At 36.6% G+C, this 14,004-nt stretch overlaps 1 protein-coding gene across 1 annotated transcript; it reads right to left on the bottom strand.

Moving 5' to 3' along the window:
- Positions 1-3,668: 3,668 nt before the first annotated feature.
- LOC119772539 (cytochrome c1, heme protein, mitochondrial) lies at positions 3,669-12,926 on the bottom strand. The gene is made up of 7 exons (XM_038268998.1): positions 12,781-12,926; positions 8,001-8,191; positions 5,639-5,765; positions 5,329-5,486; positions 5,092-5,252; positions 4,908-5,008; positions 3,669-4,249 (listed from the first exon to the last, which is right to left on the bottom strand). Exons 1-7 carry the CDS (start codon positions 12,859-12,861, stop codon positions 4,145-4,147), a joined length of 924 nt encoding a protein of 307 aa, XP_038124926.1. The 5' UTR covers positions 12,862-12,926; the 3' UTR covers positions 3,669-4,144.
- Positions 12,927-14,004: the final 1,078 nt, after the last annotated feature.

Below are 14,004 nucleotides of genomic sequence, written 5' to 3'. Positions count from 1 at the left end.
TAAAAAAAAAAACTCTGATGGAGGAAATGGTAAGCGGTAAAGTACAGAGGATCAATCATAGCAGTTGCGGATTTTTTAAGGAGGAGCGGCTGTACCTGCTCCAGTTTCTTTCTATTTTTTTTTGTTTAAAGAATTGTGGTCGGAAAATATAGATCTCTCTTATTTCATATATTGATTTATGTTATTTACTCGCTATTAAAGTTTTTTACTCAGTCTGTTTCACCTGCAGGGCCACACAATGCCTGAGTGAGGGGTGTTTGTAGACAAGACGTACTTATTTCCATAACAAACCAGATTCTTTCTCAAGGTTTATTCATAACATGTTACTGTTTAACCAAAGTGTCTGTAATTTGTTTTAACTCTGACTACTTTCCATTGTTGTAAGTAAGGAGGAACGAAGAACGAACGCTGCCCAGGCAGAACAGGACTGATTACCGTGCATAATGTAAAGTATGATGAACTGTTCTCTTTTGCAAAGATAAAATAAAGTGCAGACTGAATGAAATCCATTGATCTCTGTATATTTAACTGGGGTGAATAGCAGAATACTTTTTTACCACGAAAAATATGCAGAACTAAACACAAAAATTTGAATTGCACAGTAGCCAAGTTATTAGGCCTGCTGGTTTACAGGAAGAAGGTTCTGGATTAAAGTGCTTCATAAAGTGTAGATAGATTGACATCAGAGTCCTGGTGGAGTAAATATGCAGAGAGGTACTGTGGAACAAATGCAAATCATTATACCTCCACCACCGTGTTTAACAGACGTACAACAGAGACCAAACATCCGTGCTTTGGTCTGAACTGTCAACAATTAAAGAAGAAATTTTTTAGTCATCTAGTTAAGAGGCGATGCATTTTTCCAACCTTCTCCTTTATCCCGTTCAAACAAAAACTAGCTGGTAGGTAGTTATTTTTTAAAGATTTTTAAAGATCCCAGACTGATTTGCAGCTGCAAACTCATAGCAGGATATGCATATTATACATAAAACTAACGCTTCAGAAAACTATGGTAGATAAAAAGTGCCAAAATTAAATAAATAAATACAGCATTAAATAAATAATTAAATGTGTCAATAATTAATTAAATGTGGAATTAAATATATAAATGTGTCATTAATTTAATGAAATACATCTTCATTTTATTACAAAATATATATATAATTATTTCAGTGTGCATTTAATTATTTCATGGTCCTGTGTCGCAGTGCATCGAAACCATTAAAAGAATCTGTCAAACTCACCCATCAAAGTTAGGGGGCGGGGTTAACGCGAATCGAGTCTCTGTAATCGATTTGCTTCGCCTTAATGTGCAGGGTGACCAATCAGGTGTTAGATAACCGCCCCCTAACTTTGATGGGTGAGTTTGACAGATTCTTTTAATGGTTTCGATGCACTGCGACACAGGACCATGAAATAATTAAATGCACACTGAAATAATTAGTATATATATTTTTTTAATAAAATGAAGACGCATTTTATTAAATTAATGACACATTTATATATTTAATTCCTTAATGAATTACACATTTAATTAATTGTTTATCACTGTATTTATTTATTTATTTAATTGTGGCACTTTATATTAGTGACGTGGTTTTAATTAATGAATGACACATTTATTTAATCCCACATTTAATTAATTATTGACAAATTTAATTATTTATTTAATGCTGTATTTATTTATTTAATTTTGGCACTTTTTAACCTCCATAGAAACAAACACCATGTATGCAGTCAAACATGGTGATGGTAGAGTCATGGTCAGGGCCTGCTTTTGTTATTTTGTGAATAATTTCATTTTAAATATCCTTTAGCTTTTTATAACAAAAACCTAACATTTGATTTGTAAGAAAATTTGAATCCAACATAAGATCAATAAAAATAATAGAACTTATACAGAAACATCAGGATTCTGAAAAGGATGTTTATTTCCACTGGTTTGGGCTCCTTATGCATGGAACACTGCATCAAGGCAGCGCAGTGTGAAAGAAATCAACCGCTCCCACTGCCCTTAGGTCAATTTATACATCAATCTCATTCTTTAAATGTAAGCGAAAAAATTAAAATAAATAATTAGGGTTGGACTTGCTGTTATCCTCTTGAATCAAATTAAAACAACATTTTTTTTTCAGGTTTCAGTATGACATCACAATTTCTGGAAACAACTAGTGCAACAGGTTTTGTGTTTTCTTTTCAGTATCTGGTTAAAATGTAGGTCATGGAAAAGGCTGGTTGTGCAACAGTTGTTACAGAGGCTTAAAGATATTAAAATAGACTGGAGTTTATTTTTGCAGACGTGCAAAGTTATGGGGAATCTTATGGTACATTTCTGCTCCTGCAGTGACGGCAGGAAGAGGTTAAACCCGTAGAGCCAGGCTGGATGCTTGCTTCCTCACTCATCAATTATGTAAATACACTGCTCAAAAAAATTAAAGGAACTCTTTGAAAACACGTCAGATCTCAATTGGGGTAAAAAAAATCCTGCTGTTTATTCATCCTGATATGGACTGGGTGATGTGTTAGGAACAAAGGATGCCACATCATTTGATGAAAATGATCAACCTACAGAGGGCTGAATTCAAAGTCACCCCAACAAATAAAGTGAAAAAATGATGCTGCAGGCTAGTCAATTTTGCTGAAATTTTACTGCAGCCACATAAAATGGTATTCAGTCATCTGTACGGCCCCCACGTTCATTTTAAAATTCTTTTATTTACTTTTAAAGCCTTGAATGGCCTTGCCCCAATTTACCTCTCTGAGCTGCTGCACCCCTACACTCCCAGCCGATCTCTCAGGTCAGCTGATCAGCTGCTCCTGACAGTGCTTAAAGCAAGGCTTAAGCTCAGGGGATCGAGCGTTTTCTGTTGCAGCTCCAAAACTTTGGAATAGATTGCCGCTGCACATTAGACAGGCCACCTCTCCGTCTCATTTTAAAACTCTTCTTAAAACCCACCTCTTTTCTTTGGCTTTTGACACCATGTAGAGTGTTGATTTTATGTATACACATGCATATTTTTATCCTGTGAGGGCAGTGCTTTTATTTTATTTATTTTATCGTTTTTGTGCAGCACTTTGGAAACCTTGTGTTTACTTAAGTTGTGCTATATAAATAAAGTGGATTGGATATTTGCAGCTGTCTGGCTTGAAGTAATCTTGAGTGCATCTTTCCTGCTTATTTGACTGTGAAAGTCACGTCGGTCACTATAAAGTGAATTGATCTCGTTCCCTAGACATCGATTTTGCAAAGATGTAAAGGAATCGATTAAATCGATTTTTTTTTACCAGCCCTAGTCAGAAAAGATGAGGGGAAAAAATGTGAGTTGCCTCCACCTATAAAAACACCAAAGCAGCTGAAACTGATTAACAACCCTTCTGCTACTGACCTGACCAAATCAATATCTGAGAAGTTCAATTAATTTGATGCTTTACTCTGATTACAAAGTGTTCCTTTCATTTTTTTTTAAGTAGTGTACTAACAGAGGACCCAGATTATGACCCAAGAGCAAAACAAGTCTGTTTAATAAAATAAGGAAAATCTAAAGTAACTCCAAAGCAATGATGCAGTTTAGGAAACAGACACGCTGGAAAGTGGTTCCCATACTCTATCCAATGGTAAACATCACGATTGCTGCTTCTGCAGAACAAAAACCACCAAACAGCAGAAATTCCTTTAGAACAATTTATTTTATACAGTAAAACCAGTTTAGGTTACACTTGCTGAGGAGTACAGCAAAATATAAATTTACACAGACCCAGAATCGCTGCAGAGTTAAGAGGCCGACCCAAACATGAGCCTCAGCATGGAGCATCATTCATCCAGAGATTGCTAATCATCAACCTTATCAGTCTACTGTGACAAAGCAACAAGATGCAAAGATCTCACAGATCGATCAAATGAATGGAGAGGGGTGCGTTCAAGAACGCCACAGATGTCAAACCTCCACCAGGATGCGTTTTACCACAGCTGGTTCTACCTTCCTGTTTTTTTTATATAACTAAAATCAACATTATACATAAACCTTCAGCTCTCCACCCCTCATAACAGTTGTGTTAATACGATGATCCTGGGTCGCTCGCTGTGGAGTTATTGAACGCACCCCTCTCTTCTTCAGGCCTAGGTTGGGGAAATGTTTGTTTTCCTTTACTTGGGAGGCCTGTAGGCGATCTTCCTGCTCTTCAGCACCGACCATCTGTGTCGCTTCATGTAGTAGAGCAGAGGGACGAGGATGGCGGCTCCCATCAGCAGCTAGTCGGAAAAAAAGAGCAAAACGGTCAACAAAGGGCATGAAAAGCAGTTTCCTATGTGTGTTTCATTTGTTTGAGTCCATCCGTCTAACGATGAATAAAAACTGATCTTAAAAGAAGTGAAAATTTATTGAAAAAATCTGCATCTGCTCTTAATTTGAGCAGGAAAAAAAGAAAAGAATGAGAAAAAGGTCATTATATTTTATGCTCTTGAAATTTAATTATTATTTTTATCATTTTAGACATAAGTCATGTCTTTCCATTCAATAATTTTTTCCTTACCTGCTCAAAACTAGAGAAAACACACTTAATTTCAGAAAACATCTTAAGTTACTCTGTTGTTTTTTAAACAATACTTATGGATATAAAGACTCAGACACATTAGAGCCACATAATGAACAGGGAGGATAAACAAAAAACTGATCTAAAAATAAGTACCAATTCCTTAAAATGAGAGAATTCGCTATTAATTTGAGAAGGTAAAAAAAAAGATAGTTTTCATATTTGAAACATAATGTTATTTTACTGCTAAACTGTCTTACTTGCTTAAATTGAGAGAAAAATTCACTCCAAGAAGAATATATTTCTTATATTAAACCTTCTGCAGAGTAATTTCTCTGAACAGTTTTTTATTTTGCTGCTTTAAAAGCGACGCGTACCTTCAGTCCCATCCGTTTACGTTGGTCGTGCTCCGGCTCGGCGGCCCACCTCAGGAAGGTGCAAACATCTTTAGCCACCTGACTCATGGTGGCCGGAGTTCCTATTAGCACAGATAGAAACTGTCAGCATTAAAGACGGGGTAGGATTTCTCCTCTTCTGCAGCGCACCTTCCGTTATCCTTACCGTCTTCATACTCCAGGACCTCGTTGTAAATGGGCGGAGCCATGCCGATAGCCTGACCGGGGAAGTAGGGGTTGTAATAGAGTCCTTCTCTCACTGAGACTCCAGCAGGGGGGTCGCAGTAACCCGTCAACAGGCTGAAGATGTAGTCCTCACCTCCATGTCTGCGGGGCAGGGGGGGCAGAGGTGAGCATCAGGGAGGATTTCAACACGGCGTCCTGTGTGTGTTTCAGGACGTACCTGGCGTTGACGATGTAGCTGAGGTCAGGCGGTAGAGCGCCGTTGTTGGCGACGCGGGCGGCTTCAGGGTTGGGGTACGGCTTTGGGAAGTAGTCTGAAAGCTTTCCTGGTCTGGTGAACATCTCGCCGTTCTCATCAGGACCGTCGACTACCTCAACCTAAACACCCGACAGAAGGAGGTCAGTCTAATCAGCTCCTGCAGCGATGGCAGGAACTGTCAGGTGGTGCCATCTAGTGGCAGAACTTAGTATCAACAGTTGGACGGTATTAATGCAGGTTGCTAGAAGGTGATGTGATCCAGCAGCCTCACCTCCTCAGCGATGGCCTTAACCTCGTCCTCCGTGTGCGAAACGCCAACCAGGTTTCTAAAGGCCAGGTACTCCATACTGTGGCAGGCGGAACACACCTGCTTATACACCTGGTAACCACGGCGAATACTGCAATGCAAGAATGAAAGAAGAGACCAGTGTTCAAATGTGACCATCAAGCATAAACAACATTTAGCAGCTTTCTGTTCCAAAAAAATCCCAAAAATTTCCAACAAAAGCCGTGGCTGGTAATGCACTGCCGACGCAACTTATTTATTGTAAAAGCAAAGGCATAATAATTACTGAAAATGCCTTGCGACTTAAAACAAAAGATGTTAATTTAATGTTTGAAGCTCTAAAAAAGTGGTAAAAAAAATCCTTTTACAAAACCTCCCTAACACAGCAGACATGTGTGTGTTCGTAATTACTCTAATTAATGGGAAGGTCTAACAAATAACACAATCTAAAGCAGGGGTCACCAACGCAATGCCCTCAAGGACCACATGGGGGGCCCTCAGTCTTCTAAATAAATAACAACCCACCAGTGGGCCGAGTTTGAAATTTTATTTTATTCTGTTGCTCTTCTTTTTAATCATTTATAGATATTTCAAAATGACAATGTCTAAATAAACTTAGAAATGAACAGAAACAATAAAAATATGTTGATAATGAACAAAGTTTAGGCTAACGCTAACTAACCCTTGCAGCTCATGGGTCAGTAATGGTCGCCCTTCCTACGTCTCGGTACCCTTGAAGCGGCCCTCAGCCTTAAAAAGGTTGGTGACCCTTAAACTAAACAATTCCAACGATAAAATTAAATCACAAATTTCGGTTCTCAATTTACTTAAATATATTCTATCCACCAAAAGAAGAAAAAGAAATTACAAAAAGTTTGAATAAATAGTCACAAAACCATGAGTGAACCATGGCAGCCTCTAACCCGGCATACATATAGTCAATGGGCAAGACCTCAGGGTTGCGTTTATTCCTTTATTATTATTATTTTTTTTTTTTACAAAAAATAGACTTTAAAGTACCTCAACGGGCACGTATCCCTTTAGTCATGTACAAAAAAACAAAACAGTTTAAGGTAAGATTACCATATGCTTAAAAAACCCCCCACCAAAAAGTAATTCAAATGTTTTTTTTTTGTACAAAACTAAAGGGATAAACGGGCGTTGACTCTGGGTATGCTCGTCTGACAGAACACCCGGTTAACGGTTACCCTCACTGTTGTTCTTTGATTTATATTTGGGAGCAGTTTTCTCAGGAGTTTTTATCGTCTCACAGGTTCCGATTAATGCTTTTCAGTAAGACAGAAATTAAATATTGAAGGTGTCTTGTGATCTTATCTGGCATCTGACAGTGACCGTTATTAAAACAAATCTGAGTCGATCAAAAATGGAATCCTAGGCCGTTTCTCACTGTGTGTTTGTGCGTTCTCGTGTCCTCGGGAAACGTCATCAGCCTCAGCCCTAGCACTGTTCCAATTCACAAGAACAAGCAGACAGAACAGACAAAGTCCCCGGATGTAGTTCTGGCCCCTCCCCATTTACCCAGCATGCATCAGAACAGACTTGTACGTTCTCCAATGTGACAGCTGTCCCAGCATGCACTGCAGCAGCAGCTTCCAGGTTAGCGCTCACAGAGTATTAAGACGAATGATCTCTATTCTGTTGTTGTTGTTCAATAAAAGTACATTTTTAGATCATTTGAGGCGAGAATATTATACTTTAAGCTTCACTATATGGTCCATTTACTGATTTAGTGCATAATTTTAAAAAAAGTTCCAAAGCTGAGAGGATTGCTGCATCCAGTGGACCTCCGAGGCTAACTGCAGCCAGGGCTAACGTTAGCCTGGTTTGATTTGGTAAAAATTATTCTTTAAGGTACTTTTGTCAATCCGTTTCTTGTTTGATTAATCAACAAAATAATCAACAGATTAATCGATTTGCAAAATAATCAATAGCTGCAGCCCTAAATAAATGTTTATTTTTCCTAAAGCTGCTGCCGTTTGTTGACGAGGAATGTTGATGGAAATGAGTCCATTTGGGACTTCAAATCTGTGTCCTAATTTACCAATTTCACTTAAATGCGTTTCACCATTTACTGGACCATAAAAAAGTCCTATTTTGTAGACAACAAATTTTATTCCAGTTACTTTTTATTGGAACTTATTATATTCCAAGGCTTGCAGGTGGAGTGGTTCAGTGTTTGTACTGGGGTCCATTTGGTTAATGCCTCCTTTGGTTCATTGAGCGTTCAGTTCTGTTCTATAGAAGTAATCTTTAGGGGATAAACATTTACAGTTTCCAAGATTCATCTGAGGTTCATTCCTGGTGTAGGTGACGCCGCTCAACCCACCTGGCATGGTCCAGAGAGGACAGAGGCCCCGAGTGGCTCCAGGGGTAGTTGGGAGGATGCAGCTCCAACTCAGAGGCTTTCACAGACTGATGGAGCATCAGAGCGAGCCCGGCGCCGCCAGCTGTGACCACGCCCAGGGTGGTTAGTGCTACTTTTTTCTTCCCCGTCAGGCTGGAGATCGACATGTTGGCCTACAGCAGGGAAAAAAACAAAAAACAAGGGGGGGGATTTATATTTAAACACTTTAATTTAAAACTAATAACCAAATTCAAACTATTCAGTCCATTAGCTGCTATTTTATGGAGGGAGTTTTTGCAATAATGTTGCAAAGAACATATTGAAGAAAAAAAAACAGAACTGTTAATTTATAGTCATATGTTTATATTACTGTTTTTATACGTTTATTTTTATTTATTATTATTATTATATTTGAACTATTTTTCAGGGCTGAACTTTAAAATAAGATGAAATTGTCCAGAGCTTTTTGTTTTACTTGTTTAAACAAAATGACAAATAAAATCTGTCTAAGTCTTTAAATAGGGAGGAAAAAAATATATATAGTTTTGCAAATGTAAGTAACAATAAAAATGCAATCCAAAAATGTTTTATTCGTAAAGCGTTTCAATATTTTTTCTTTTTAATTTAATGTTTTCAAAATATCAGTTTTTTTATATTTTCTCTCCCCCCCCCCCCCCCCCCCCCCCCCCATTTCTACATTTTAGATTCAATAAGAAAAACTAGTTATGTCAAAAAAATGTTTTTTTTCCAAATAGATCTTTTTTAGATTTTCATGAAACGCAATCTTTCCGAATTGTGTTTTAAAGATCCTATTATTTTTACTTCAGGCATAATACAAACAAAAAATGTAAACATATAAAATATGTACATCAAAAATAAATAAATTCTTAAAAATTAAATAAAAAAATTATATAAATTTGAATAAATTGAAAAAAGGACAAATGCCTTTGAAACAAAAAAAATGAATTCTAAAACTTTTATTAAAACATTGTTCAAAGTTTCAATTATGTTTTTTTTCTCCAAATTTTCATTTACAAGATGTTTTCTTTTCCCGCGAAAATAAGGGAACAAAATCCCCTACAAACCATTTTTTAATCTTCAAATGTTAACACAGTTAGAAGAACTGCTTCCATTCGATTTACACCTAATTTGTAACTGAAGATATTTGCAGGGTTTATACAGGAATGACTAACTATTATTTAATGCTCTTAGAAATATTTTTAATGCCATCAACAAGCACCCATGTATGGAAGCAAATCGTTACCATCTTTAAAAGGAAAAAGCATTTTCAGAAATACTTTTTCATTTTATATATGGTAACGATTTGCTTCCAGACCCATGACAAAAATTCCAGAACGGCCAACCAGCATGTAAGGAGGAGCTGAAACACCAGAGCTGTTTCCGATAGACGGATACGGTACAGAGCAGGAGCGTTACGGCTGCTTTCCTCTAAACTCTTAAAAGGTTTTACTTCCAGTAAGGATTTGTTTTCCAATTCAGTCTTCAAACTCTGTCACCACGATACGAAGACAATGAGGCTGTAGAGGATGAAATGCCATAAAGCTGGGAAAATAACATGACTAAGATCATTTTGGTTGTTTTCTAAAAGGATCATCTGTACGCAGGTATAAACAGGAACGTTAAGCAGACCTGACTGCAGAAGTGATTCACATTTTTTGGTAAAAAAAATCTGATTACTAGGGGTGTCCTTATTAATTTATTTTTGATAAGATACAGATGTAGCAAGTTAGAGAATTGGCCGATACACATATAGACCCAATTTATTAATTATATATTACATATGGTGGAATGCTAAAAAGTGATTTAACAAATAATATGGCTAAAACAGAGAAGAAAAGTCAACGACAAAAAGGTATGAAAAACCTGACCTATGTAAAGTAACCAAAGATGCACAGAAACTTTGAACAGAAACAGAAAATATTGGAGATTTTAGATGCTGGCTTTTTTCTTTTTTTTTTTTTTTTTTTAAATCAAACTGATTTTAATATATGATCGGGACATCCTGATTGAATTATTGATTTGATCCCCTGGGAGGGCTGGATGGGGGCGCCCCTCCAATGCACCGTAGGGGGAAACCCTGCTCTCCATGAACGGTGCATTCACTGCTGCTCTTTACTTTGTTATTATTTCTCTATTTTCTTTCTGTATAGAAGCTACTTTTGTCTGGTTACCATATCGCCTGGAAAACGTCATCAGCTATTGCTGCCAACTTTAATACAGCTGGAACAATTAATAATAATAATAATTTAATGAAGTTCTATTTTGTTTACATCAGCATATTGTAAAAACCGATTTAGCTTTTCATGTTATATAAAGATCCCCTAATTACGAGAGAAAACTCAGGTTTTAAGAAAATACTGCTTGTAATTAATCATTAGTTGATCAATAATAAATCACCTTTTTTAATCATTTAATCATATGTTCTCCCTCTATAAGAGAGAAAGTTCCTGTTATTTTATTTTTTTCTCTCTGTTTTACAACCAACCAGTCATTCTGTTTTCTGATTCCTTTCAGCTGTTGCTCCATATTTCTCCATGAAGATGTAAAGCTGCATATTCAGCTAGGAGTCCTTGGATAAGTTTTACTAACAGATATTACAATCTGCTTTTCATTTCATGAGTTAGAAACATGTAGCTGATTTATCCGTCTGTCTAATGGAGGTCACTGAAACTTTTAGTGATGAATAGAATAAATAATCCACTAGAAGCAAAGAAAGGAACTAATGTTTATTTTTTGTCGTCATGTCTCAGTCTAACCAGCAGCAACCTTGAGGGGGAGACGAAAGTTAAAGTCTGGGAATAAAGGCTGCAAACGAAGAGTCTGATCTGTTTCTAAAAAACAAACTAAAGCTGGAGTGACATAAAACAAAACAGTATTAGATTGATCTAAATATGGATTTCTGGAGACGAGTAGAATCTGCTTGTTGTGCAAAGTAATAAAGATGATAAGCAGCTATTTTAATATACAGACCAGAAAAAAAACTAACAAGGGGTTGAGGTCAGACATTTATTTTGAATAACATGAAAAATAATGAATAAAACAGACTAAACTAGCTGATATATTTCTATAGAACTGAGGTAAAGGTGGAAAACAGGATCTAGTTTTAAGCTGTTGCTTAACAAGAGCGATCCAAAGTTACTTATGAAACTGTCCTTCGCTGCCGTTTCTATATCCAGACAGAAAGACGTCACATGGTCACATCCCTGCACCTCACAACACAACACCCCCACCAGCCTCCATCTGCAACCTGTTTTACATTTTAGAAATCACATCTGCTGTATTAGGTTTATAACCTCACAAAGGAATTAATACATCTGAAGAAGTTGTCACTTTTTCTGTCATATCTGTAAAAACCAAGTAAAAAAAAAAATAATAATAAAATTAAGAAACCGCATTCAGGGACATTTAAAAGGCGGAAAAAAGGGAATTTAAATGTTTAATTTAAAAGTGGCATTTTTACGAGTACAAACACAATGCAAGATTATAAAACATGTTGCTACATAAAGCTCATGCAAATGCATCATTAATTTGGGGTTTTAGTGATGGAATGAGACAATGGCCTCCTGATGGATGTTTTCAAAGTAAAAATTAACGATACAAAAAATGTGCTTTTTTTCTAGTTAATTTGCATGTTCATAATCTCCTAAATATAAATTATTGCGACGCAAATTTGTGTTTTAGTCTAGTAAATTTTCTACCCTTTCCTTCTAGATTTGCATGTTTATAATCTCGTAAACTCTCGTTTTTTTTCTTTTATTTCGTACATTTAATACTCGTTTCCTTCTAAATTTGCATTTGTAATGTTTGTAATCTCCTAAATATGCATTTTATTCTTGCAAATTTGTATTTCAGTCTGGTAAATTTTCTACCTTTTCCTTCTACATTTGCTTATTTTTATTTTCGTAAACTTACATGTTTTTTCTTTTAAATTTGTCTATTTATTCTCGTACATTTAATACTTGTTTCCTTCTAAATTTACATGCTTCTAATCTCGTAATCTGTGTGTTTTTGTACATAAATTTGCGTGTTTATTCTCGAAAATATGTCCCTCTAAACTAAAATCTTTAATTCCAAATCTTTTTTCGTCTTTAAATGGCCCCAACATGCCTTCGCATTAAATAACAAACAAATATATGTTTTTATATGTAGGGGATTGGCCAAAATTAAACCCTCTGCAGAAGATCTGAGAAGGAACCGGCTTTTTCTCCACCGGAAGTTGTCAGCAGTGCTAATGCTAACTCGTTAGCTCGCATACTTTCAGGCTCCGTTCCTGAATTGAAAGGACAGATTGTCCCCCATAACCCGAGTGAAACAAACATAACATCATCACCTCTACCCACCTTAACCAGAATATAATTTTATTAATGAATTTCTGATCCAAATTAGTAATTAGAAAGCTGCTGCAGCTGAACTCTGCACGCGCTGTACCTGTCCGATATGACATTTCGCTAACTGGCTGCTTTAGGTAACGGGAAATACAACTGCTTTACGGTTTTTTTCCGACACCAAGCTTTAAATCCAGATAAGAAGTTTTGAACTTAAGGCTGAAAGAGTAGAAGATATAAATGTAAAGTCCTTAATTCCAGCCTGACATAAGAGGGAGACAAGTGACCTTGTCTCTCAGTCCACCGTTAGCCGGTGAGCTAACCCTCGGTTCGCCTCTGGAACATCTATCATCCCTAAATCTATGATCACAAACATCTTCCCAAAGGGTGAAAACTGGACTCATCTATCGATCTACCTTGGAAGTCTTGAGCGTGTTTCCTGCGGTGAGGAGAGCTCTCCCATTCCCGGAGAGCGCCACGACCCGAAGCGCCGCCATCTTCGCAGTTCTCTTTGGAAGCAGCCGCAAGCTCCAGCAGTTAAAAAAACTGAGCGCTTCCGGGAGATTTCTTCAAAATAAGATGAACAAGCGGGACGTAATTTAATGGCTTGACTAATAAACCCATTTAAAATCAGTGGAACCTGAGAGCATGGGCATTTGTAGATCTTTAAAATTGTTAATATTTGTTGTTTATGTATATTATATGTATGTTTAATACAACCATTCCTTATCTGTGCACATTAATTATGTTTTTAATAACAATCCTTTTACTAAAATGCCATCAGAACGCTGATAATATTAAGTGTGTCTCATCCCCCTCTTCAGTGTCCACCATATTGGATCAGTCCATTTGCTGCACATGTTCAGAAAGGTCCAAACAGACAGCAGCAAACCATTTGAAAACAAACCATGCAAAGAGCAGTGTTGCCAACTTAGCGCTTTAGTCGCTATATTTAGCCACTTTTCAGACCCCTCTAGAACTTTGATTTCTAAAAAGCTCCTAGCGCCAAATCTAGAGACTTTTTTCTGCTACAGGAGACTTTGGAGACAACATCTAAAAGCAGCGAACTCTGCTCTCCAGAGCAAGTAGATTGGTAACCCCGCCTCCTGCTCTCCTCTATCTTGTCTGCTGTCATGATTCATGCAGCTATTATTTCATCCAAATGAAAAATGGAGAACAGAGAAGCAGATCATGGCTTGTCTACAGTGAAAAGAAGGACTGGGTTATTTACTTTGGCCTTTTTGGAAACACAGGAAGGAGCAATCAGCTAAGGGAAAATTGGCTTAGTGAGTGACAAAAGGTAAAACAAATAATTTATGTCTATTCTATTAAAATGTCTATATCTGTATAATGGGACTGTTTTATGTGCTGTCTTTTTTACAATGTACGCTGTCCCTGTAAAATGCATAAATAAATATTTTGTGGGAGTTTGGCCTTTTTAAACATTAGTATCTTTGGTACTCAAGAGTATTGATAACTAAAGCTTTAAAAAAATAAATAAATGTAACCCTAAAAAGAACATTTTATTAGCATAAAATCTTGTTAAAATGAAAAAACAAAAAACAAATAAAAAACTTCCATCAAATAAAGTGTTATATTACTTGCATGTACGTATTATGGATATTGATATTGTTACCAAC

This window comes from Cyprinodon tularosa, unplaced genomic scaffold, assembly GCF_016077235.1.
Source record: "Cyprinodon tularosa strain WSP-4 unplaced genomic scaffold, ASM1607723v1 ctg714, whole genome shotgun sequence".
NCBI lineage: Eukaryota > Metazoa > Chordata > Actinopteri > Cyprinodontiformes > Cyprinodontidae > Cyprinodon > Cyprinodon tularosa.
The sequence above is the reverse complement of the archived record's forward strand: the minus strand, read 5'-3'. Positions and strand labels throughout refer to the sequence as shown.